Source organism: Spermophilus citellus, assembly GCF_964194105.1.
Source record: "Spermophilus citellus genome assembly, chromosome: 6".
Classification (NCBI taxonomy): Eukaryota; Metazoa; Chordata; class Mammalia; order Rodentia; family Sciuridae; genus Spermophilus; species Spermophilus citellus.
The window spans coordinates 13,806,235-13,826,833 of NC_138187.1; the positions used below are offsets into that span (position 1 = coordinate 13,806,235).

The window sequence follows — 20,599 nt, forward strand, 5'->3', positions numbered from 1 at the left end:
AAAATGGGGATAGCAGTGATACCTACATCACAGATTTGAGGATTAGAGTTAATATGTAAGAGCCAGGCATGTGGCATGCCCCAGACCCCATCTCAAAAAGGACTGGGGATGCAGCTCACTGGCAGAACACACCTGGGTTCAATTCCCAGTTTAAGAAAAGTTAATATGTAAGGACTGGGGGTATAGCTCAATGACAGAGCACCTTGCCTAGCGTACAAAAGGCTCTAGGTTTGATCCCCAGCACTGTGGGGTGGGGGGAAAAACAAACGTTTTCTCAAGAGTTAATATGCATAAAACTCCAAAAATAATGCTGGCACTACTTTGTAGTGAAAATACCACACCCGTCACCTCTGAGTCTTGATGTTAAGGAAGAGACCAAAGCCTTGTGCGAAAACTATAGCCTTTGGCATTGCAAACTTTTTACAATTTACCCCCATAAATCATTGGAAAGTTCATCAAATATCTTAAATGCTTTAGCAGCTTATTCATTCTCTGATTATTTGGGCAAACAAGTATCAGGAAGAGTGGGTTGAACTTTATCTGAACTGTCATCACTGAGCTGTTGGGGGAAATTCCGCTTCTCCGTAGTACGGAATGTGATAGGGCCTTATTATTAAGGGGACTTTAAAACAAAATAGGGGGGTCGGGGATGTGGCTCAAGCGGTAGCGCGCTCGCCTGGCATGCGTGCGGCCTGGGCTCGATTCTCAGCACCACATACCAACAAAGATGTTGTGTCCGCCACCGATAACTCAAAAATAAATATTAAAATTCTCTCTCTCTCTCTCTCTCTCTCTCTCTCTCTCTCTATCTCTTAAAAAATAAAAATAAAAATAAATAAAAAAAAAAAAAACAAAATAGGTGTGGCTTCCTGGGAGACGTCTTTTTAGGTCCAGCATTGCAAAGCTGACCCCACCGGAGAGCAGCTGCTGAGTGAGTCACAGTCATGCCTTCCTGACTGAGCTGTCCTTCCTGGCTCCGATGTCAGGGCTTCGGGTCATCACCATGGCATTCATGTAAGAACTGAAAGCAGCACAGATGTTATAGTCACTTGAAAGCCCAATCTTGGCATTCTGATCCATGTGAGCAGGGTTTCCCAAACTTTTCAGATCATTGGAATCACCTGGGCTTCTTGCTGAACATACTCAAGCCTTGGGTCTGCCTCACAGGTACTGAATCAGAACCTATAGGCCAAGGGCCCTAGGGACCCCCAATGTCATCAAGTAAGTTTAGAAAATAGTCTTAAATTAATGACATGTAGGGCATGGAGAGGGGAAAGGCAGTAAGGAAGCTGGGGGCGATGGTTCTACTCAAGGATAGGACCAGGGGTGGGTCAATCGTAGCCACTGGACCAAATCCAGCTCCCTGCCCATTTTTTATAAATAAAGCTTTATTGGAACACAGCCTTGCCCATGTGTTAACATATTGTCAATGGCTGATTTTATGTTATAATGGCAGAATGGAGTTGATATGACAAACTGGATAGCCCCACGAAGCCAAAAATATTTACTATTTGAAACTTTACAAAAGTTTACTGACCCCCAGATAAGAGACAAGAACTGGAGTTGGAACAAAGACTCTCAAAAGTTCTGAGCTCATCATTTAAAAATAATAAACCAACAAGGAAGAGGGAAGTCAGCAAATACAACCAACTAGAAAGTTCAGGCCCCTAAGAGTAGCAATTTGAATCTATGAAATAAGTGTACTTAAGATGATTATAGAGATTTACCAAAAGAAAAAAGTAAAATAAACCTTGCCTAAGGAACAAGACAGTAAGAGAAGGAGGGGGATTCAGATTTTATAAAGAAGTAAGTGCAACCTTCAGAAATGAAGATAATCAGTAAGTTTGCTAAAGCAGAGCATCTCAAGTGTGTGTGAGCATCAGAGACACCGGGAAAGTTAAAACTCAGATTCCTGGACCTACTCTCTGGTAAATGGTGACTTAATGGGGTTTGGAGGAGCCATGAATTGGTATTTCTAATAAGCTCCCACCAGAGGTTAGCCGTGGACCATATTTTGGGTATGAGTTAACTAAGAGATAGACACAGCTGGAGGAGAAATTAGGAAACTGGCAGGCAGATCTTGGAGAGAGAATGAAGCAGAAGCTAGAGATGGGAATGGTGGAAAGAGTGAAGAGACCAGGCCAGAAGGAGAAGGTCCAGCATGAGTCTAGTGGGAATCCCATAGGGAGACGACGGGATGAATGGTGGAGAAACCATATTCCCAGAGATACTGAGTGAGAATATTCCAGAAGCGAAGAAACACGAATCCTGAATTAGCTAAATAAAAAACAAAGGCATGCCAATATGCTTCTTGGTCAAACTGTGGAATGCCAAAAGCAAAGAAGAAACCTTAAAGATGTCCTGCAGGCAAGGTTACCTACAAAGTCAAGGAAGAGCACAGACTTCTAATCAGCAGCTGTATTCCAGAAAACAGCGCAGTTTCAACTCTTCTAATCCAGAGGGAAAAAAAAACATTCAACCTAGAATTATATACCCACGAAATTGTCACTTAAGGACAAGGGTTATAAGACATTCTCAGACTTGTCTCTCTCTGAAAGATCCTCCTAAATGTTATTCTTGAATTAGAAGGAAATCGAACCCATAAGGAAGGAGTGGGATGAAGAAACGATGGTGTCTGAGGAAGACCATAGACCTAAACAGGCATGAGCCAATGGGAGATAAATAAGGGGAAACTTAGACACTAGGCAACAAAAATAGGAAAGCTGAGAACTGGAAGACGGGGTTATGGCCTTCTGAAGTCTTCATATCATTTAGGAGCCTGGACTGATTCAAGTGTTTTACTTTATTACATTATAGCAACATATTAAAGAAAGAAAATAGAATATAAATCAGTAGAATACAGGAAATATAAGGCACTAGAAAGAAACATAAAACTACAATAAATAAAAAACAGTAAAGTGAGAGAGATAAATATATACTAACCATAATAAATATAAACAGTAGAATAAGCCCATCTATTTTTTTTTTTTTTTGGAACTGGGAATTGAACCTAGGGGGTACTTTAATACTGAGCTACGTTCCCCACCCCCAGTCCTTTTTATTTATTTTTTATTTTGAGACAGGTGCCTCACTAAGTTACTGAGGGCCTCACTAAATTGGTCAGGCTGGCCTCAAATTTGGGATTCTCCTGGGATTACAGGTGCCACTGTGTCCTGCTTCATCTCTGATTTTTAGATACACACACACACACACACACACACACACACACACACTCACATACATATCACTTAATGACCCACAATGGTTGAAGTAAAGACATGGGAAAAGATACATAGCACAAATATTAAAGAAAGATTATTTATTATTATTGGTATCAGATAAAATAAACTTTGAGGCAAAATATTTTATCAGAGGTAAGAGGGTTCTTAATGATAAAGGAGTCACAGTTATTTTCTACTCAATCAGGTTTTTAAAATGCCATTCACACCCACCTGATTGAATTTACTCCTAATATGCTGACACCCACTGTTTGAAAGATGCTGCTCTAGAATACTCCTCTAACCCTCTCTGAAAGTCCTGAGCAGCTCTAAGAAGCACACTGTCATCCTGCACACGAATATCAGTAACACCTGCACAATACCAGCAACTAAATGATAGCACAGGTCTTTCAAATTAGTTCCTTGAGACAATAAGAAATGCTAATAACTGCCAGGACGGAAAGACAAAACAAAAACAAACAAACAAAACAAAGCAACAACTTTATTTTGTTTTGCCAAAAGTCTGAGAAGAACTCATGAATCTTCCTTACAAAGAAAAAAAAACTGATTTCATGCATTTTGAGTTCCAGATAATTCATTAGGTAATTGAAAGAGATTTTGCAAACACGTATGTCCTCCGTGTGGGAATCTGCTTTTCTAGGGCATAGAGTCCATCAGCATAATGATTAGCACGCCAGGCCATGGCTAAGATGGAAGAACTTTCCAGGTGGCCTCTCCTGCCAGGTGGCTGGTGGATGCTTGCGAGCATCACTGAAGGAGTTGTCTAGTGTGTAACTGGACAGCATCTTTCCAGCAGCGGTAAATCAGTAAGTGTTTTCCTCTGGGGCAATTAGAAAAAGCCCCAGGGAATCATCCAGAAAGGGTAGCTGTTGCTGGTTTTGTCTATTTTGCCAAGAAGCAGGGAAAACAACTTCCCTAAGAGGCATTCAGAAGTAGAGATCTGTGCCGGGTAATTTCAGAGTCTTTGCAAACACCTCTCTCTCTTCCCAGCCTGCAGCTATCCTATGGAGCCCCCATACTCCTGGACCAGCTGGCTAATGCCCAATGCTATGAAACTATAAAAATCATTTATGTGTTCAGTGCTCATAACCCGTGGGAGGAGAGCTTGCTTTCAATTTTGTAACTCGTGGGCTCTGCCGCCACTTGGCAGCCACTACAGCAGTTGTAGGGATCAACCTTGGCACAGAATCCAGCTTATTCTCAATACTTTATTAATTGATTTAAGAAGTTACTAAAACACTTGAGAACTTACTGTGTGTCACACACTTGGTTTGTAGCACTCTAGATGTATTAGCTTGTTTTCACCCCAACACAACTTTAAGTAAATATTTTTGTTATCCCCATTTGACGGTTGAGGAAATCAAGGCTCAGAGAGTTTCAGTGACTTGCTCAAGGTTCCTCAGTTTGTAATTTGCAGAGCTGAGATTCATCCTCAGAGTGTCTGATTTGGAGTTGACTTTTAATCCAATATGGTACCTAGGGTGCCTTTCATCAGAGTCATATATAATAAAAGGAATTTGATGGTTTCATGGGCATTTTTCAAAATTTTTACACCTGCCTAAAGAAATTTTTATTTGTTTTTGTCTTACTCCAAAGTCCAGTGCCTGATAATGTATATTATACTACATGTGCTTATTCTGAAAGAGCAAGTGGACACCAAACAGTAATTTTAAAATGTGAATGTAGGTAACTGGGTATGGCAGCACCCACCTGTAATCCCAGCTACTTGGGAGGTAGAGTCAGGAGGGTCACAAGTTCAAGGCCAGACTGGGCAACTTAGAAGACCCAGTCTCAAAACAAAAAATTAAAAGGGCTGGGGACAAAGCTCAGTAGTATAGAGCGCCTGGGTTCAATCCCTAGTACTACTACTAAAAAAAAAAAAAAAAAGGAGTATAGAGTACTGGATTCCATCCCCAGTACCACAAAAACAAATAAATAAACAAAGTGTATAGAAAGCCACTGGTAGGGGAGCCTGTGTTTGGTAACGACCTTGCTTATGTATTAAACATCTCACTGCACTCTGTGGTATTTGCTGATTGGACAACAACTGCCCTTTAAATTGATTCCCTAATCATGGTAATAATGACTAGGATTAGGCTAGTTCAATGGGCCCATGCTTTCCCCAGGGCTCACAAAAGGCTTCTCTGCAGATCCAGGCTTTCCTGGCAACGAGGCATTAACTCGCGGGCTGCTGTGTTCTCCACGGGTAAACAGCAGCCCTTGGTGCAAAATGAAGGAGGCCAAGGAACAGAGGGAGGCGTCTCTGGCCAAACAGGGAAGTGACACCAAACTGGGCAGCAGAGGCCTGTGAACAGCCTCCTGTTTCCTGATGATACGGAAATGGGTGTTTTTGTTTGAGAATGTTTAGGTAATGGAGAATCCAATGACTATAGGAAAATAGGTGATTAAACAAAAATTTGGACACAAAGGTTCATAGAAGCTCTGTTCATGATACCCAAAAGGTGACAACTCAAATGTCCATGAAGAGACAAAGGGACAAGAATAATGTGGTATAACTGTACCGTGGAATCTTAGGAATGGAGTACTGATACATGCTACCATGTAAGCCTGAAGACACTGCATAACTAAAAAAATACAGACACAAAAGGCCTCAGAGAGTGTATAACTTTATTTATATGAAATATCCAGAATCAGCAAATGCCTAAGACTCTGGGAAGTAAGGCAGATTGGTGGGTGGCAGGGGTGGGTGCCGGGAGGATGGGGAGTGACTGCTTGTCAGGTACGGAGTTTCCTTTCGAATTGATGAAAGTGTCTTGAAACTAGATGAGCATGTCAGCTTTTTGTCTCTGTGACCAAAATACAAGACCAACTTAGAGGAGGTAAAGTTTGTTTTGAGCTCACAGTTTCAGAGGTTGCTGTTCATGGTCAGCTGACTCCATCCCTTTGGGCCTAAGGTAGAGCAAAGCCTCACGGCGGAAGGTGAGTAGTGGAGGACAGCTGCTTACCTCATGGTGTTGTTAGGAAGCAGATAGCAAAAGGAGGAGCTGTCGGGACAAGATAGAACCCCCAAAGGCCACGCCCCCCATGACCACCTCCTCCAGCCATGCCCCACCTGCCTACAGTTACCACCCAAGTACAGTGGTCCACAACTTATGAATCCATCAAGTGGATTAATCCACTGATTGGGTGTTGTGGTTTGGATGTGAGTCATCCTCCCCAGTCTCCTTTGTTTCTGCAGAATGCTCAGAGGTGAAATGACTGAATTGTGAGAATTGTGAGAGGCAGGTACCATGTGGCTGGAGGAGGTGGGTCACCAGGGTGTGCCCTGAAGGGTCCTTCTTTCTGTGGTCCCTCCTTCTCCCTCTGTCTCTCTGCTTCCTGACCCAGCCATGAGGGGCACTGCTTTTCTCTGCCATGCCCTTATGTCATGATGTTCCTCCTTACCTTGGGCCCAGAGCTATGGACCGAGATCTCGAAACCATGAGCCCCAAATAAACCTTCCTTCCTCCAAGTTGTTCTTGTCAGGTATTTTGGTCCCAGTGACACAGATGCTAACTAAACCATCAGGTTACAGTCCTCATAATCTAATCGTTTTACTTCTGAACATTCTAGTACTGACAGAGGACCTCTTGGGGGACACCTCATGTCCAGACCATAACACTGAGCATGGATGGCTGCATGACGTTGCGAATGTCCTTAATTCCCCAGAGCTGTATACTTTAAAAGATGAAAATGGTATATATTACGTAATATGTATTTGATCACTTTTTAAAAAGGAAAACCATTAGGTTACTTGTTGCTCTTGGACACAAGGACAATAAATCTCCCCCAAATAAAATTATCAAGAGAAGAAGAAGAGGTGGACCTTTGTTGATAGGAGTAAATCAGGAGAGAACGGTGGTTTGGGGGCTGCCGGGGGGGGGGGGCGCTGGTGGTGAAACCTGACTCAATGAGCCCTTTGGGGCATGGGGAGGTGACTGTGTGGGTGACTTTAAAAAGGTGCAACCTGAGAGCCTAGGCTTGGGCTCCCTTAAAGAACTGCAGTGACTGTAGTAGGCAGCCCAGTGACCTAGGTGGGTCACTGACCCAGTGGTGGCCTGTAAAAGCAGAGACTGGCTTGGAGCATCATGAGATCAGTAGTGAGGGAGCAGCTTCCCAGTTAGACAAGCCTGTGCTGCCCAGCATCACCTCTCTTGGCTCCCATTACTCCTGCCCTGCAGACGCTGTGTCCTGAGCTATGTGAGGTCCCCTTTTCGGCTTCTGTTCCTCTTGCTCCCTCCCAGCAGCTGAGGTACTAGTTTCTGACTGTCAGAGCCAAGGTTCAAGGGCAGAAGAGCCAGCAGACCATCCCCTTGGGCACCTGGGAACCCTGAGAAGACAGGAGAGGGCCACAGTGATCTAGTGGCATGTGACTTCCCCAGTTTGCATACTAATTTCAGCACAGGCTACTGTTCCCCTGAACATGACGCTACCACCTCATTTTAAGTGAGCAGAGCTAATTTACTAAGGGAGCCCCCAGTGTGGCTGTCTTTAATAGTTGACCCAGAGCTGAATGGGTGCTGGTTATCATGGCAACTTCTTTGAAAAAGTGGTCTTTCCTTTTCCAGAATGTTCCCTGACATTCTTTTGCTACTATAACTTATCTTTAAAAAAAAAAAAGTTGACACACATCCACGTGTGTAGAGCCACCAACGTCTGGTCTTGGGGTCCACTTTGTAAGGAGCACCTCCTCTGGCAAGTGGAGAGGTGGAGGGATGATTGGAACAGGGTTGGGCCTCTGTGGCTCTTCCAAACCCTCTACTGCTTTTGACCTTGTCCTTTATCTTAGTCAACCAGGACTGCTTCGTGCCTACACACCTCTGTGCAGGCTGGCCTCTGTCCCGGACACCAGTCCACTCCACCCCTTCTCCCCAAGACTAACTCCAGTTCATTCTTCAAAACTCACCTCAGGAGTCACCTCCTGCCTGACCACTCCAGGCCGGTTAGATTCCAACCCTGTTCCCTTAGACTTACTGATATCTTTCTTTCCTTTTTTTTTGTTTTCATGGTTCTTCTTAGTTACACATTTCCCTTGGTATCTTTCTCCTGCCACTCCTTGTGGACATTGCTCCTGTGTCCTGCTAGGCTCCTGATTCTCAAAGGCTAGTCTGCCAAAGTGCGGATCCCACTCCATTCCCAACTCTAAGCATTGGCAACCCAGTTCTCTCATTTATAAAAATAGGAATCGTCATTCCTGCCTCATCGGGTTATTTATTTGTAAAATAATTTTTCTTCTTAGTATAGGGATTGAACTCAGAGCTGCTACATTACCCAGCTATGTCCCCAGTCCTTTTTATTTTTTATTTTGAGACCAGGTATCGCTAAGTTGCTGAGACTGGCCTTGAACTTGTGATCCTCCTGCTTCAGCCTCGTGAGTCACTGGGATCACAGGCATTTGCTACCATGCCTGGCTAAAATTTGTAAAAATACATAATGCCTAGGACATAGGAGGTATAAGAGTAAAGCAAATATAATAGTTACTACAGTTGCTATTAATCATCGTCTCCTTCTCAGGCCTAGCATGAAGTAGATACTTAGTCACCTGGTATAAAGTGGATGGAGCTGGGGTTAATCTACTTACAGAGATCAATCTAGAACTGTGCTATTCAGTACAGTAGGCCTCAGCTTCATGAGGCTACGGAGCACTTGTCCAGACAGATTCACTGTAGGTGCAAAAATGCACCATATGCTGAATATTTAGCATGGAAAACAGAAAGTGAAATCTCTCAATTTTATATTGATTACATCAATATAAATTGAATGGCTGAAATGAATGGCAAACTTTTAGATATTTTAGGTTAAATAAAACATATTCTTGGGGGCTGGGGATGTGGCTCAAGCGGTAGCGCGCTCGCCTGGCATGCGTGCGGCCCGGGTTCGATCCTCAGCACCACATACCAACAAAGATGTTGTGTCCGCCGAAAACTAAAAAAAAAATAAATATAAAAAAACAAAAAAAAAAAAACAAAAAAAACATATTCTTAAAAATAATCTCATTTTTTTTAAATGAGACAGGAAATTTAAACATGTTGACTACATTGTATTTCTAGGGGATAACATAGATCTAGAATGCGCCCAACCTACCATTACTATAACAAATATTCATAAAACCTCATTTATGTTCCAACACGTGAGCTTTGGGAATGTAGATAATGCAGTTAGAACAATGATTCCTTGAGAATCAAAAGTGTGTCCAGTCAGGCACTGCAGCACACACCTGTAATCCCAGCAACTCAAGAGCCCGAGGAAGGAGGAGTGCAAGTTTGAGGCCAGCCTGGGCAACTTATGGAGACCCTGTCTCAAAACAAAACAAAACAAAACAAAACAAAACAAAAAGAAGGGCTGGGGATGTGGCTCAGTGGTAGAGCACCCTGGTCCAACCCCAGTGCTGGGGACAGGGCAGGAATGTACCCTTATGTAAAAAATATCTCTAATTGATTAATAAAGGCTTTTCTACACAGAGTTAATAAACTAATAATGCATAGAAGTACACAGAAAAGGGACTGAAGCTTTCTGGGACTTTTCCAGGTTCGCTGTGATCCTGAGATTCAAGAACTGCGTACCTGGCAGAAGAAGCTACGGGAGGACAAGTACATTCGCCATCGAGTGAGAATATTCTGGATGAAACAGGAGCGCAAAGGTCAGTAGCTTGGCTCACTGTGCTTAGTGTATTCAGGAAAAGCCTGATCCTTCTTCCGAGCTCAAGAAGGAAGCCCCTGAGGCGTTATGAGGACCTCGTGTCTACACAGAACTCAATTTGTACAGGGCCAAGGGACTACGTCTTAAGATTCTGCCCTGGAATGACAGAGTTGAGATTATTTACATGGTCATTTTCTTCCTTCAGGGGTGACCTTGGTGTCACCTTGTATTTTCATGTTTTTAGTTTTTAAGCTACAAGACATAAAAAACCAAAAAACAAAACAAGATGAAACAAAAACAAAACAAAACAAAACAAAAGAAACCATTATTTTAGAAACAGCATATCTGCAACCATTCATTCTTTTAAATTTTTGATTGTGTGCCTGAACTTAAGTGGTGTTTTGGACCTGTCTTCTCCCTTTCTGTGATGGTGAGTCTTAAGTGTCAACTTGACTGAGCCGTGGGATGTTCAGATAGCTGGTAAAATTATTTCTAGGTACATCTGTGAGGATGCTTCTAGAATTGGGATTTGAGTTGGTGAGCTGAACAGAGCAGATGGCTTCATTTCCCCATGTGGGGGGCGTTTTAGTCAGCTTTGGCTGTTGTGGCCAAAGACCCGACAAGAACAGTTTTAAGGAGGAAAAGATTATGTGGAGGCTCACGGTTTCAGAGGTCTCAGTCCGTAGACAGCTGCCTCCATTCCTTGGGAATCAAGGTGAGGCAGAATATCATGGAGGAAGGTTGTGGTGGAAGAAAGCAGCTCAGGACATGACTACCAATGAGAGAAAGAGAGAGAGAGAGGGGGGGGGGGGAGAGGGAGGGAGGGAGAGAGAGAGAGGGAGAAAGAGCCCAGAATCCACTGTCCAGGGACAACTTATGTGCCCATAAGCACACCCCCTTGACCACATCCTCAAGCCACATTCTGTCTTCATTTACAGGTTAATCCCTGTTTGGGGATTGATTTACTGACTAGTACACAATTCTTTCCCCTGCAAACCTTCTTGAATTGTCTCATGCATGAGCTTTGGAGGACACTCGCGTCTAGACCATAATGGTGGGCATCATTCAATCTGTTGAGGGCCTGACAGAGCAAAAGGTGAGGAAGGTTGAGTTCACTGTGCCAATCTGAGCTGGGACGTTGGCTTTTTCCTGCCCCTGATACCCCTAGTTCTTAGGCCTTCAGACCTGAGCTGGACTCTACACCGTGGGCTTCAAACCTTTGAGGCACACCCGCTTGAGGATGGCCGATGGGGAGGCTCTCAGATCTCCGTATTCCTGTGAGCCAACGCCTTATAGTAAATCTCTTTCTTATAGCTCAGATTCCGTAATTCCCTTTCTTCCTTCCTTTCTTGGTATATATATAATCTATAATTTCCTATGGCACTGTTTCTCTGGAGAACCCCATTATACTTCTTTTCTACCAGGGTCACTGTTTCCCTTTAAAATTTTTTAAAAAAATTTAAACTTTTAAGTTGCTACATATCCACAGTAGGGAAATTGAGAAAGCAGTAGCTAGAAAAGGAGGTAAGACCCAGAAACCCCATTAAAACTAATGTTTGAGTGTTCATCCTGTTAAATTACTCTTTCCAGTACCAAAAATACAAATAAATATATATTCACATTTTATTAAAAGTGAGATTATGTATAAATTCTGTTATATGGTCTTCTTTTTCATTTAATAGACTCTGAATATCATTCTGGTTATCAGCCAGAGAGGAGGTCACGATATTTAGCACTCCATGGTATAGCTAACCAGAAATGTGGAAGGAGATTCATGATATATTTGCAAATGGAAAAAAAATTTTGAGCTACAATTTTTTATTCAAACAGAAGATATACACATGAAAAACAGATGTCTGAGCAGTTTGGAAGAAAACCAATGATAGTTATCTTTGGAAATTTGGACCAGAGGGGAGGAAGTACAGTACTGGAGTCTTTTAAATAACCATGGAGTACTTTACAAATATGAAAACCATGGGCAAATTGTCATCCATAGCTCAGTGGACTACAAGGCATGCAAAATCTAAGTGTCCCAGACGACCCTGTAATCATACCGGCCTCAGAGGGCTCCAACCCCCAGTCTGTCTCTCTCTCTCTCTGTCTGTCTCTGTCTCTGTCTCTGTCTCTGTCTCTGTCTCTGTCTCTCTCTCTCATTCTTGATACCAGGGATTGAACAGGGATTGAACTCAGGGACATTCGACCACTGAGCCACATCCCCAGCCCTATTTTGTGTTTTATTTAGAGACAGGGTCTCACTGAGTTGCTTAGCACCTCACTTTGGCTGAGGCTGGCCTTGAACTCATGATACCCCTGCCTCAGCCTTCCAAGTGGCTGGGATGACAGGCACGTGCCACTGTGCCCAGCCAGTCTCTTTTTAGTTCTTAAAAAATGCCATGCCAAAAAAAAAAAAATGCCATGCCTTCTTACCTAGGGACTTCACAGTTCCCATTCCTGTCCTGCTGTGTCACCCTCCCCAGCTTCTTCTCACCCTTTAGACAGGGACACATGTCCTCCGAGAGGACTCTCTAGGTACCCTACAAGGGTCAGGGGCAGGAATCGGTTTATTGAGAGTTCTCAAGAGGGGGTGATCTAGACAAGTTCTGTTTTCTCCCCAGAACTGCCTTCAGCTCTTCTCTCTGAAGTCCCTTTCTTTCATGGCATGTTGGCGGGGGGCAGGTTGTTCCTTGTCTTTTCTGTATGCTTGGAGTTCACAAAGTCTACTCTTAAAATCTCAGTCTCAACCCCAACTTAATGCTCACCCAGCCCCTCTGCCCCCCGCCCCATGGGCTTGGGTCCAGGAAGAGGGTTGTCTGGTCTTTGTGCCTCTGTCCCCTCCTCTTCTGAGTCTCTTCCCTCCTGTGGGTCTGGGTGGGAAAGAGGGAGATACAAAAGGACACTTTCTATCGCCATCATCTCTTGACTGCCACTGCTTCAGCCAAGCCCACCTGGCCACCCGTGACCTGTGGACAGGCCCCCGTGTTGGCTCTCTGACTTGGCGTGTTTCATTTGGGTTCTTCCTCAGGGGAAACAGCAGGCTGCAGAGCCCCCTGACCTGCCCTGACTCCCCCTCTTCTACCACCCCTGACCCCAGTCCACTCCCAGCCTTTTTCTCTTGGGGTCTCCTTACCCAATAGCCAGGCCTCTCCAGGATGGCAAATGAAAGATAGCTAGCCCTCAGAGTGGCCTCATGCTCAAAAGTAATAGTGCCAGGAAAGGGACAAGCCGATTTCATGAGTCTCCTGATATCAAGTGCAGAGGACACATTTCTTATGTGCTACTCCTGTCCAGAACCCATAGCTTGAATGTGATAATGAGGAAAGAGACGCACAGTGAAGGACATGTTATAAAATAACTGATTCTTCAAAAAATGCCAAAGTCAAGAGAGACAAAGAGGAGAGGAGACCAAAGAGACAGGGCAGGCGAATGCTGTGCACCATCCCAGACTGGGTCCTGGACAGGGGAAAAATTTGATAAAGGACATTAAACCTGAGATTCAGGCTTCATATTAACTAACAAGTAACAGTACTAACTTTCCTGATTTTGATCAGTGAACTCAGATCAAGTAAGAAATTGCCTTATTTATTTGCTTTCTTACAGTGCTGAGGATTGAACCCAGGGCCTGGCACCTGCTAGGCCAGCACTCTACCATTGAGCCACGGTCCCAGGCCTCAGCTCTTGCTTAAGATACATGCTGAAGGTTTTAGGGGTCAAAGGACATGATAGGCAGATTGGTCTTAAGTAATTCAGAAACAGATAATGTGTACCACACAAGCAGATGTGCATCTACACATAGAAAATGCCAATGTAAATATGGTGAAATACAAAAAAATTGGTGCATCTGGGAGTTCTTTGTACAATTATTGCAACTCTTTTATAAATTCACAATTATTTCGAGCTTTTAAGTGAAAAAAAAAATTCCAGTGCCTCACATCCAGAGATCCTGACATCATTGCTGTGGGTGAGCCCCAGGCATCAGTGTTGAGTGTTGATCTTCCCCGGTGCTGACGTTCAGCCAGGGTGGAGACCCTAAGGAGGTGCAGGATCTCCAATTACTTTGTGCTCTTTTAAAACATGGAGTCCAGAGGCAGGTGTGTTGGTGCACACACAGGAAGCTGAGGCAGGAAGATCAAAAGATCAAGGTCAGTCTGGGAAACTTAGGAAGACCTTGTCTCAAAAAAATAAAATGCAAAGGGCTGAAGATGTAGCTCAATGTAGAGTCCCCCCTGGTGTGATCCCCATATTGTGGGGGGCAGGCGACAAAAACATGGAGTCCTCTAGGCATCCAGTTCTCAGCTCTGAGCAACAAGGCAAGTCCAGCTGATGCTTGACTGGGCATCTGGGTTTTGTTTATCTGGCAATTTTGTGTCTTTCCCACAAGAATGTAGGCTCCATGAGAAAAAGATCTGGTTTGCCTGTCTCATCCCCTGGCATAGCACTTGGCACAAAGTGAGCGTAAGTAAAAATGAGATTCATGAACGGAACTGTGAGGCTTAAATGAGTCAATACCCAGAAACAGCTACAGAGTAGGAGCACATCCCATTGGGGATCCCTCATAAAGCAGCAGCTCGGGCTCTGATCACCGCTGGCTCAGCCCAGGCCACTCTCCCATGCACAACTGCCACTTCATTACACTTCAGAACTGGAAGACAATCAGGGCTATAATCAGTTTAAAGGTCAAGGGAAGTACAGTGTCTATTTATTGCTATTTTTCCATATTCTTTGGAGTTGATTTGCTGTGGGTTGATTTGGCTTGCTACGGAGCCAGGAGAGCGGAGCAGATTGAATGGCGTTACGGGCCAGCAGGAGGGCAGAGTGGAAGCAGTCAAATCTGACCACCTGCTGCTGTCTGCCTGTGGCCTTCCTAGGGCTTCAGGAGCAGTGCTTTCTGAACAATAGGGGTCTTCAGAAAAAGCCCCAGTGTGGAACAGTGGTAGACGCCCTTTTGTGAAATGGCCAATTCTAAAGGTCGTCTCCAGGTCTGGGATCACTTGAGAGGAAATGGGGAGCTGGAGACAGAGCTCAGTGGTAGAGACTTCTCTAGCATGTGCAAGGCCCTGGGTTCCATCCCCAGTACTGGGGGAAAAAAAAAAGTAAAAGTTGCCCTTGAAATCCAAACTACCACTTCTTTCCATGCAACCCTGACCTGGTTAACTTCATTAAGCATCCATTTTTCCACATATAAAATGGCTCTCATAATAGGACCTGTCTGTCTCACATAGTTGTTACAGGATTCCAAGGATCATCTTTAATCCTGATACATAGTCCCCATCAGTGTTAGTTATCATCACAATTGAAATATTGTGCATTTAACAATTGTGTGTTGGTTTCCTCTGATACACTCTGAGCTCCATGTAGTTCCATTTGAGTCTGTGTTTATCTCATTTGTCATGTTGCCTTGCACCAAGCCTGGTCCGGAGCAGATGGTCTGCACAGACATATCTGGGGTATGAAGCTTTGGGCTTCATTTTATAAGTAGAAGCTCAGCAGGAGGATTGCAAGTTTTAAGTCCAGCCCTAGCTAAATTGCCTGTCTGATTAAAAAGTGTGTGGGTGTGGGGGGGGGAGTGCTGGGAATGTAGCTCAGTGGTAAAGTGTTCCTGGGTTCTATCCCCAGTACTGGGAGAAAGAGAGAGAGACAGAGAGAGACAGAGACAGAGTCCCAGAAGGGTTGAGAAGTTTCTCACTGTCACACAGCAGTGGGGCCTGGGGCTAGTCCCTGGTCTTCCCTTTCTCTGTCCAGTGTTTTTACACATCTCTGAGGGGAAAAGCAGAAACAGGTTCTCTTTGTGTTTCTTCTGTGGTGCTGGGGATCCATCTCGGAACTTCATTCATGCTAGTCAGCTACACGCCAGCCCCACAAGCCACTCTCTTGGATTTTATCATCAGACCCAAACCTCTAGAATCTTCTTGAGCAGGACATGGTATATCTAAATTATTATTGTGTGCCAGGATTCTTTTTTGCTTATGTTTGAGTTGACTGAGGCTTCCCAGTAGGGGCTGAATCACAAGGAGCAGGATGCAATCTGCAGCTCACCAGGTGAGGTAGAACCCTCTGTTTCCTCCATGTTATCTCCAAGCGGAATCCTGTTATGATGTTATGCACCTGAGTGACTTCCCATTTTCAACCTCATGAATCTGGGTGGGGGGAGGGTTAGAAAATTTATGTCCCTAGGGTTGGGGATACTGCTAGTGGTAGAGCACTTGCCTTGCAAGTATAAGGCCCTGGGCTCCTCTTCAGCACTGCAAAAAATATATGTCCCTAGCCAAGGTGACATTGCAATGACAATGACACCACAAATGCAGCAATTTGAAAGTGACGTTAAGCCCAGGCTAGCTCTTCTTCAGACCTGCAACAAAACATAGTAGAGCCACTGCAAATGAAATTCAACTTTATTTTTTAAAAACAAGAGCTTCGTCTATGTACAAATCCAGCAGACACATCACTTTATGACCCATATTGTCGTTGGTATTTAGAACATGAATAAATTTTGCCAAGTTCATTTCTTGGAGCACCTCAGGGCAGACAGGAGGTCTAGGGAGAGCAGTGTCAGCTGTCGGGTAGATCATGGTCGTATATAACCCATCTCATGTTACACCAAGTCAGAGCCACCATCCCCAGCAGAGTTCTCTTCTAGGACAGAAATGGTGTGAAATTATCCTCCAGTCTCTATCCATCGGGACAGATGTGGGGATTATTTTTAAATGTGTGTGTGTGTGTGTGTGTGTGTGTGTTAAGAATTTCAGCCAGTGCAACTCAAAAGAAGATGCCTAAGTCATTTTTGAGATGCAGTAAAAATCCTGTCTTGAAGAATAGCATATTTTAGCTTCATATAGTCAGTGAGTGTTTTTAAATGTGCTTTGTAATTGAATATCCACATTTTATTTGGCAATCTTATTTTGAGCAGAGAGAAGGAAACCATAAAAACATTTTCCTATAAAATCAGATTATATTACACACATACCCCCCATTAGATAAATTTCTTAACACTGTGTGTGTGTGTGTGTGTGTGTGTGTATATACATATATATATATATATATATATATATATATATATATGTATATACACACACAAATAATCTTTTTTCTTTCTTTATTTCTCAGTACTGGGGATTGAACCCCAGGGGTGCTCTATCACTGAGCTACATCCCCAGCCCTTTTGATTTTTATTTTTGAGACAGGTCTCACTAAATTGCCGAGGCTGACCTTGGACTTGGGATCCTCTTGCCTTAGCCTCCCAGTTCTCTGGGCTTACAGGCCTGCACAAATAATCTCTAAATTACTTTATCACTTGATTTTTTTAGGAAATGGTGGCAGGGAAATTGATTATTTACCTGTCAAAGGAAATTGATTATTTACTTTTTATTTCATTAACTGTTTATTCCCTACTTCAGAAATTTGTAATAGTTGCAGAAACACATAAAATATAAGATTTTTAAGTAAATACAGCAATTGAGTCAAGGAAAAATTAATATTTGGGAACAAGGAAAACCACTAACTGCAGTTAGTAAAGTACTCGCTTCAAGGACTATGCTTGCTAGAGATTTTTAAAAATTTTTAAATATTTAACTGACAAACAAAAATTGTTTTATGTTCAATTGTGTATGTTCAAAGTGTACAATGTGATGATTTAATTAATGTGCATACATTGCGTAATCATTACCACAACCAAATTAATTAACACATCCATCACCGTTCGTTTGAGGGTGAGTGTGTGAGTGCAGGTGTGAGTGTGGGTGTGGGGGGGTGAGAACACTTACAATCTGCTCTCTTATCAAATTTCGAGTAAACAATCCAGTATTAACTATAGTTGCTATGATCTGCTTTAGATTCACAGAATTAATTTCTCTTATGACTGAAAGTTTGTACCCTCTGGCCAACACAGAGGTTTCTTAGAAGAGAAAAGGCAAAGAGGAAATACAACCCGTTACATAATTCAGTGTCTATAAGAAAAAATAACAATCCACTGGTTGAGGAAGTACTGGGCCCATTCCTAACACGTTATGCAATGTGAATAATGGCGTCAAAAATGTTCCTACAATAAATAGAAATACGGCCCTTAGTTTCCTAGAAGCCACAACAATAAAGGAAACAGCACTGCTGTTTGGCACTGCTTCCTAGGAACTGAAACCTGGTTTTTCAGCCTTAGAGAGGACAGGGGGTAGCATCATGACACCATGCTTCAGTGTCTCCCATCCAGGGGGAAGAAATGGGAGCCCAAGCAACGGATCGAAACCAGAGAGATTTGTTTTCCCTATTTTAAACTTAGATTGTATGGCAGTCCCAGCTATTAGGATTTGCCAGTGGATTAAGGGACGTTCTTGAGCTGGGGATGCAGCTCAGTGGTAGAGGGCTTGCCTAGCATTCACAAGGCCCTGGGTTCAAGCCCCAGCACCATAAAAATATTAAAATAAATAAGCTCCTCATTTTGGCCACACCACCTACTTGTGCCTTGAGGATGCTGTCAGGACTTAGTTCCTATACTGTTCCTGGGTGCATCTCTGAGAGCAGAGAAGACCTGTAACAAAGGCATGATTGTGATTGATGGAGCACGTACCTGCCTCAGTACATCCTGTGCCTAGTACTCCATGTTTCAGTGTGATGCTCAGAATTGCTCTCAGAGAGATGCCACCTTCACATTGAGGTGCAGAAATTGGGGCTGGGAGAATTTAAGACTTGCTCAAGGTCACACAGCCCAAAGTGCCAGAGACCAGGCATTTGAACCCAGATCTGCCTGATGCCAAGGAGCTAAGGGCCACCCAGGAACCCAAGTGCCCAGTGCACAGCCTCCCATCTGGAGACCTGCCAGCCCCCAGCTGGACAGCAGCAGCTTCTGACACACTTCCCACCATGCGTGGACGTTGAAATGACTGCAGGCCAGAGGTACAGGGGAGGCTCCAGGTGGGGGAGGCCGAGTCCCTCACCTGAAGAGTGCAGGATCTATACCTTATATTTTGGGGAGATGTTTTCATTGGAGCAGGAAGGCAAGGTCAAGTGAACAAGGGGGAGGACATTCTTATCTGCATCCAGCCTTACAGATGAGGAGCAGAGAAGGGCTTTGCCACCCAGGGGGACCCAGTGCCGGGAGTGTCCTAGGCTGTGGCTCAGGAGCTGGTTCTGGTATTAGCTGAGACCCTTTGTGAGGATAAACAGAAGCTCTCGTGCAGCAAGAAAGGTCCAACCTCCAGTGAGGCAGCCGCTGTTGAGCGTGTCAGCCTGTAGTGTCACCTACTATCAGCACATAAATATGTATAAGCACATATATTTATATAATATATTTATATTATGGTTATTGTACGTTAACTTGCTTTTTCTTCTTCAGCTGACAACATATCATGGACATCTTTTCATACCAATACATACAGGTCTATCTCATTATTTTTAGTGGCTCCAGAAGAATGACAGGCCTGTACCACACTTTTAACCAATCCCTATGAATGGACGTTTGGCTTGTATCATGAACAATGCTCCAGAAGCACTTTTGTAAGCGTGTTCTTGTTACTTATAGAAATATTTCTATGGGACAAGCTCTTAGAAGTGGAATTGCTCTGTCAAAGGACATTCATGTATTAAATTTAGACAGCAATCACCAAATTATGATAAAAAATGTTGCATCAATTTGTACTTAATGCCACCAACCCACTGGGAGACTTCTGCTGGGTCATGTAATCATTATGTTTCATTTTCCCTCCTCGTAAAATAAGAATTATTATGCCTTGTCGTGATTCTAAATGAGGTCATTGTTTTGATAACACCGTCGCTGTTGAAGAAGAAATATATCTATAATCTGTCATTTTCATTTAAACCTTTTTCTTTCTTGTCTCCTCAAACCTTAGTTCCTTCTCCTTTTTAACCCATGGAAGAATTACAAATTTGACCAGGATATATCTAGCGAGTTCATGACTTGGTATTATTTCCATCAATTCTATTTTTAAGACTCACCCAATGCATGGGGGAGTTTGGATGACTTTCACATGTATCTTTTCATTTAAAACTTGCAGAAGTTCTGTCCAGCTAGAACAGGGCTTCTATTGAAATGCTTGCAGATCTAGACTGTTCTGATGAGGTTAAAAAGTAACATAAGCAGGACTCTATAGCACATATCTGTAGTCCCAGCTACTCAGGAGGTGGACACAGAGATTACTTGAGTCCAGGAGTTCAAGGACAGCCTGGGCAACATCTCTTAAAAATAAATAAATAAATAAATAAATAAATAAATAAATAAATAAATAAATAAATAAATAAAAGTAAATAGAAGATGATTTCCTTTCTTAATGGTTTGCTCCCAAAGTTCAAGATCCTGAATGTAAGTTTATGTAAATGAGCACTCCCAACCTCATTAGCTTCATTCTGTCATCTGTCTGTTTAGCATTATTCTTTGTAATTATGCTGATGCAGAAGGTTATTGTAAGATCTAGATAATTCTACAAACCTCTGGAAGGGTCATGACCAGGCTGGAGTAAGTTCCCTATTTCTCAACTGGGCAACCTTGAGCAGGTGGCTTAATCTTTCTGTGACCGTAGAGCAAGAAATGGCAGCACTAACGTTAGTTACCACACAGTAGGTATTTTGTTTGTTTGTTTGCTTGTTAGCAGCACTGGGAATTGAACCAGGATCTCACTGGTGTGAGGCCAGCACTCTTCCACTGAGCCACATCCCTAGTCCTGAGTAGGGTTTCTATGAGAATTAAATTAACTGGAATAGCATCTGGCTCATAATCCATG

General features: G+C 43.3%; 1 protein-coding gene across 3 annotated transcripts in view; it reads left to right on the forward strand.

Moving 5' to 3' along the window:
* The window catches only part of IQCK (IQ motif containing K), a gene marked incomplete at its 5' end in the record, with an annotated part of 122,834 nt that overhangs the window by 79,652 nt on the left and 22,583 nt on the right, over positions 1-20,599 (forward strand). For all 3 annotated transcript variants that reach the window (XM_081300365.1, XM_081300367.1, XM_081300366.1), the window contains one exon: positions 9,768-9,879. In XM_081300365.1, coding sequence (XP_081156491.1) covers positions 9,768-9,879 — 112 coding nt within the window. The remainder of the gene's footprint in view (positions 1-9,767; positions 9,880-20,599) is intronic.